Source organism: Chiloscyllium plagiosum, unplaced genomic scaffold (genome assembly GCF_037043375.1).
Source record: "Chiloscyllium plagiosum isolate Xiang-an unplaced genomic scaffold, Cpla_swu_hap1 HiC_scaffold_14, whole genome shotgun sequence".
Classification (NCBI taxonomy): domain Eukaryota; kingdom Metazoa; phylum Chordata; class Chondrichthyes; order Orectolobiformes; family Hemiscylliidae; genus Chiloscyllium; species Chiloscyllium plagiosum.
In genome coordinates this window covers 105,190,787-105,196,786 of record NW_028270152.1, presented here as the reverse complement: position 1 = coordinate 105,196,786, position 6,000 = coordinate 105,190,787, and the positions used below count along the sequence as shown (strand labels likewise).

The 6,000-nt window shown below is 45.2% G+C and overlaps 1 protein-coding gene across 1 annotated transcript in view; it reads right to left on the bottom strand.

Moving 5' to 3' along the window:
* Positions 1–701: 701 nt before the first annotated feature.
* LOC148148113 (uncharacterized) overlaps positions 702–6,000 on the bottom strand; it is a 39,062-nt gene continuing 33,763 nt past the window's right edge. Inside the window, exons 4-5 of the mRNA XM_087993989.1 lie at positions 1,660–1,789; positions 702–1,124 (exon numbers count right to left, since the gene is read on the bottom strand). Coding sequence (XP_087850115.1) covers positions 1,113–1,124; positions 1,660–1,789 — 142 coding nt within the window. The 3' untranslated portion in view covers positions 702–1,112. The remainder of the gene's footprint in view (positions 1,125–1,659; positions 1,790–6,000) is intronic.

Here is a 6,000-nt window from a genome sequence, read left to right as displayed (position 1 = left end):
ATTCTGTCACTTGTAATTATTTGCTTGGCCCGTAATGGGCTTTATTTGGAAATATTCAATTGGTTTACAAATGGTTTACTGCCGGTGATTATATATTAACAAAAGCCAAAACGGTGGAATGATGATGTTGATGGTGGGAAGGTTGCTCCGCCGTATGTGATAACACTTCTGTGTAGAAGAAAAAAAGAATGCTTCACAGGACAAAGAACGCGAACTGAAAAGCATGTAAAGCAAACCAAAGGTTCAGAAAGGGAGGGAATGTTTCCCTGGAGTGTGAGTAACTGGGTAGTGATGGTGTACGGGAGTAGACACGATTTTGTTCTACAGAGCATTTGAAATTTTAAAACTTTTATTTTTAGATATTCCGTGTCTTTTCTTTTAGATTTATTTATTGTGGAATAAGTGTTTACATTTAAAGCAAAACAAAGTCACAAACCTTGTGTGAAAGACCTAAATGTTAAATAAAATCCATCAAACCATCCCGCACTTAAAAGTGATGTGGAAGTGCAATCGCCTGGAGAGTCCCTGCCTTGCCTACTTCTTCCTAACTGGGCTCCATGGTTATGTACATACCTGGGAGATAGCAGCAGGAGGAGGCCTTTCGATCCTGCTCCACCATTCAATGGGAAGCAGCTGACCATCCAGCTCAGTCTGCTGTTCCTGCTGTGTTCCAATCTCCTTTGATGGTTTATATCTAAGCCCTCCTTTGGCTTCACTGCCTTTTGTTCCAGTGACGTTGTTGTGTTACTGTGTGGGTGTAGGCGGGAGTAATGTGATGGTGCTCTTCCTGGAGGATGCACTCAACCTCCCTCTTCCTCCTGCAGTAACATCAATTGGGTTTCAGCAACTAGAGATAGAAACCGTTTCCAGGATATGGGCATCACTGGCTCAGCCAGCATTTATTCCCCATCTCTCGTTACCCTTGAGAAGGTGGTAGTGAGCTGCTGTCTCGTACCATTCACAGTCCATTTGGCGCAGATAGACCGTTAATGCTGGGAGGGAGAGAGTTGCAGGATTTTGGCCGTGTGATTCTCCATCTTTGGTTCTTCACATGCTGGTTAACGTTATCACGATCCGCACATGATGTTGATATTTCAGTCTGCAAATCTTCACTATCTAGCACCCTATATAAAGTATTATGTACAGATTAGAAATTCAGAGCAGACAATTCTCAATTCTCTGGAATATCTTTTCCCCTTTCTTCCCCCAAAGTTATAACCCTCCAACCCAATTACTCTCTCCCACCATTCTGACTCTACTACCCCCTAATACACACCCTCCCCATTCTCACGGGAGTTGCTGATAAACAGATCTATGCCACCACTTCCCGTCCCTGGTTAGACTCTGCACCCTTTCTGGGTTCACTTCCTTTCCCTTCAGTTGCTGCAAGTCAATAATGTAACAGCAGAATGAAACAAAAGGAAACAGACAGGGAGGTGGCAGATCCTGGATAGAAGAACCTTCAATCTGGGAGAATGGGTCAGATCCTTCTTTGTTTCCCATTAGTTGATTCCCACTATTACAATGAATTGGGGATGGAGAATGGTCCTCCATGGGTGTGGTGACACTTTGACCCCCAACTGATCAATACTATAAGCAGATGCATTCTTCCTCCAGCCAATCACACAGTGTGAAATACTTTCCGCAAAGCATACTTACCCAAAGCACATGCTCCAAAACCCGCCCACATTCTATACATGTACAGTGCCGGGTTTCCCCACACACGTGTGGTCCCTGCTTCAGAGATTGTGGGAGTTGTAGTCCCCATGAAGCCACTGGAGTCATATCTCTGGAAAGAAAATGAAAAGTGTGGACTGGAGGGTGTTGTGTGTAGGATCCCCATTCAGACACACAGAATATATGGACTGTCACTGGGTTTTACTGAGACATCTGCTTCCACAACCTGATTTTCTGATGTAAGGAATATAGATTCAGACAACTGGGGCGTGGGGTGGTTAATAGGAGTAGATGATTTAAGCAGAGGTGGCTCAATGGTTAGCATTGCTGACTCACAGCGTCAGGGACCTGGATTTGATTCCAGCCTTAGGCAACTGTGTGGAGTTTACACGTTCTCTCCGTGTCTGTGCGAGTTTCCTCTAGGTGCTCCAGTTTCATTTCTCAGTCAAAAGATGTGCAGGTTAAGTGGATTGGCTGTGCTAAATTCCCACAGTGTCCATGCCTGTGCAGGTTAAGCTATTAACCATGGGAAATACAGGGAATGGGTGAGTCTGAATGGGATGCTCATTATCGGGTTGGTGTGGACTCCATGAATGAATACCCTGTTTCTGCACAGTAGGGATTCTATTCTATTCTCATGAAGAAGAATGTACTTATCTCAATGTGCTGTGAATCTGTGGAACTCCCTATTCAAAATGCAGTGGATGCCAGGACAATAAGCAAATTTACTGAAGAGATACAGATGTTGAATTTGCAATGAGATGAAGGGTGAGAGAGAACAGGCAGGAAAATCCAGCTGAGACCGAGGTGAGCTCAATCACCATATTAAATGGTGGAGCTGGTTGGAAGGGCTGCATTGCCTCTCCTGTGCCCAGGGCTTATCTTCTTACGTCGATTCTCCTGTTCCCTGGATGCTGCCTGACCTGCTGCGCATTTCCAGCAACAATTTTGCAGCTCTGACCTCCAGCATCTGCAGTCCTCACTTTCTCCTCAAAGACTTCAACCTACTGCGAATCCTCTTACAAGGATGCCTTCCTTGAAGAAGCTCTCTTCCTCCCTCTACAAAGATTTCAGTGAGTCCCTCTCTCACTGCATCACCCAGGTCATCTCCTCTGCACAGAAGCTCTTCAGCCACATTCTCCTCATTTCCCCTCCCCCCACCTTGTCTCAGTCAAATCCATCGAATTCAGCACCGCCTTCCTAACCTGCAATCTTCTTCCTGACCTCTCCGCCCCCACCCCAGTCTGACCTATCACCCTCACCTTGACCTCTTTCCACCTATCACATTTCCGACGCCCCTCCCCCAAGTCCCTCCTCCCTACCTTTTATCTTAGCCTGCTGGACAAACTTTCCTCATGCCTGAAGAAGGGCTTCTGCCCGAAACGTCGATTCTCCTGTTCCCTGGATGTTGCGCTTTTCCAGCAACACATTTTTCAGCTCTGATCTCCAGCATCTGCAGTCCTCACCTTCTCCTTCTTACGGTAATAACTGGAAAGCTGAATCCAAAACTCAACACCTTCACCAAAGGAGATTTTTGGAAAAAGCAGGATAGTCAGGTGGATTAGCGTTCCAAACTTAGATAGTGAGGAAGTATGCGGGAGATAACGAACTTGCAATTTTAAACTGAGGTGAGTTAAAAATCACACAACAACAGGTTATAGTCCAACAGGTTTAATTGGATCATGATGAAGGAGCGACACTCCGAAATGTAGTGTGCTTCCAATTAAACCTGTTGGACAATACCTGGCGTTGTGTGATTTTTAAAATTTTGGTCACCCCAGTCCAACACCGGCATTTCCAAATCATGTAAACTGAGGGGAAACAGTGATTTATGGTTTTAGACTGTGTAGTACATTCACACCGTGCAGAATACTCTGTTTTGAATATCTATCCTATAATTAATCACAAAGCGAAGAACTCTGATGTGTGGTTTTTAACTTTACCCACCCCGCTCCAACACCGACTCCTCCACATCAGAATCCTGACAGACAGCCCCACTGAAACTGAAGTGCCTGTCAGATACCTGACTGAGCCACAGGGGTGTGGGGTAGAGGTATGTGATTTAACCACAAATTGTTGAGCTGAACTCGACTTTTTAACTGCCGTTGCCTTGGAGATAATGTTGAGAGACAGCGTCCATTCAAAACCACAAACCACAAAGGTATAAGAATGGGAGTGGCACATCGGTCAGGCGGGGAGTTACCTGATGCTGCCTGGAGGTTTTCTACATATACACTATCCAGGTAACTGCCATGTTTCATCAATAAAGACTCAAAGAAGGCCTCTCAGAGTTCTGTACCTAGTTATTCCTACCCAGCAGGGTTCAGGAATATGAGGACACAGCAGTCAGTCTTCACAGTGGAGATTACGAAGAACATGCCAGTAATTGATAAGGAAACTGAGGAAGGTGAGGAGCAAGAAACAACCATCATCACGAAAGCGTTAGAAGTGGGCAAGCTAATGGAGCGAAAGGTAGACAAGTCTCCTTGCTCAGATGAAATACATCACAGGGTGCTACCAGAGATAGCAGGAGAAATAGTCAATATACTTGGAGTCAGAGCATCCTACAGCAGAGGCTGGCTCTTTGGCCCAAACTGGCCCATTCCGGCCAAAATGTCCATCTACGCAAACCCGAATTCCATGCACTTGGCCAATATGCTTCTGACCGTTTCCTATCCATGTGTTTGTCCAAATGTTTTTTTTCATTTTGTTAATGTACCCACCACAACCACTTCCACTGGCAGCTCAGTCCACATACATACCACCCTCTGTGTAAAACAGTTGCCCCTCAGCTTCCCTTTCATTCTTTCTCCTATAACCTTAAACTGATGCCCTCCAGTCCTTGATTCACTGGGCAAAAGACTGAGTGCATTCACCTTACCCATGCCTCTCATGGTCATATAGACTTCGAGAAAAGATCCCCCCTTCTGTTTCCTCTGCTCTGAACAAACAAAAAAAATCCTCGCTTGTCCAGCCTCTCCCTGTAACTCAGACCCCTGAGCGTGGGCAAAAATCCTTGTAAATTTCTTCTGCACTTTTTACAGTTTAATAACTGAAACCTACATTACATCCATCACATTTCCAGTATTTCCCCACGGCGCTGGAACCGATGTGACAACGCCAATGGATTACAAACCATGATCGATAATTAACTCCTTTACAACAATCCCGTTTTCATCGTTTGTTCCATGGTGCAGCTATCCTGGTCTCTTTCTGGTTGCATGGTTAATTAAAACCTTGTCCTCATACAAAACAAATCTGTAGCTTAATTGTTCCTGGAAAATGTGCCATATTTTTCAGACTTTTAAAAACAAATGAAATCTCTCTCCACAGTCACCACGCTAACATGGACTTGGCTGTGTCTCAGTGTTTTTTTCCAGACACACTGACATTTGAAATATTCGCCCATGGACAGAATACACACCTTTCCTTCCACATGAAAAGGCCAATGATATTTAGATCGGCACGGATCAAGTAAAAAATCAAAACTGAACATGAAATTCAATTTGAATTTCACATCCGGAAATCCGCCATTTTAGTACCGGACAGAGAAAACAAGATACCACCGTTAATACCGGGTGGATCTTTATAAGACAATGATAGTATTAAATTGTAGTTTCCTTGTTGCCCCAAAGCTTTAAATCTCAGTCTCACAATTCCTCTCTCTCTTGTTAACTGAAGACCAAACCAATCTCCTCACTCCTTTCCTCCACACCCAGTTCTCACACACTCTCTCCTCTCCTTGAATTCAGCTTCCTAGCTCCTGCCTGCAGGCTAAGAACCAAAAAAAAAGGGGTGGCACGATGGCACTGCTGCCCACAGCACTAGGGTCCCAGGTTCGATTCCAGCCTTGGGTGACTGTGTGTGTGGAATTTGCACATTCTCCCCGTGTCTGCGCCGATTTCCTCCGGGTGCTCCGGTTTCCTCCCACAATCCAAAGATGCGCAGGTCAGGTGAATCGGCCATGGGAAATGGGTCTGGGTGGGTTACTCTTCCGACGGTCGGTGTGGACTGGTTGGGCCGAAGGGCCTGTTTCCACACTGTAGGAAATCTAATCTAATCAAGTCTATGACTCTGACTCGGAGCCTCCTGGGTGTTGGTGAGTCCTCCTCCCACTTCCCAGGGTTTCCTTCCTGGTCAGACCCAAACTGATTTTTTTTCCCCAATCTGGAATCTCTTATTTATTTCCCCCAACACGGACCCTCTGATAAGAACCAGACTGCGCACACTGACCAAATCATATCTGGTTGAACTAAAATGAACCACATTAGAACTTTAATTGCTGGCACATCCTTGTTCCTTTCCATAATATTCCTGAATCTT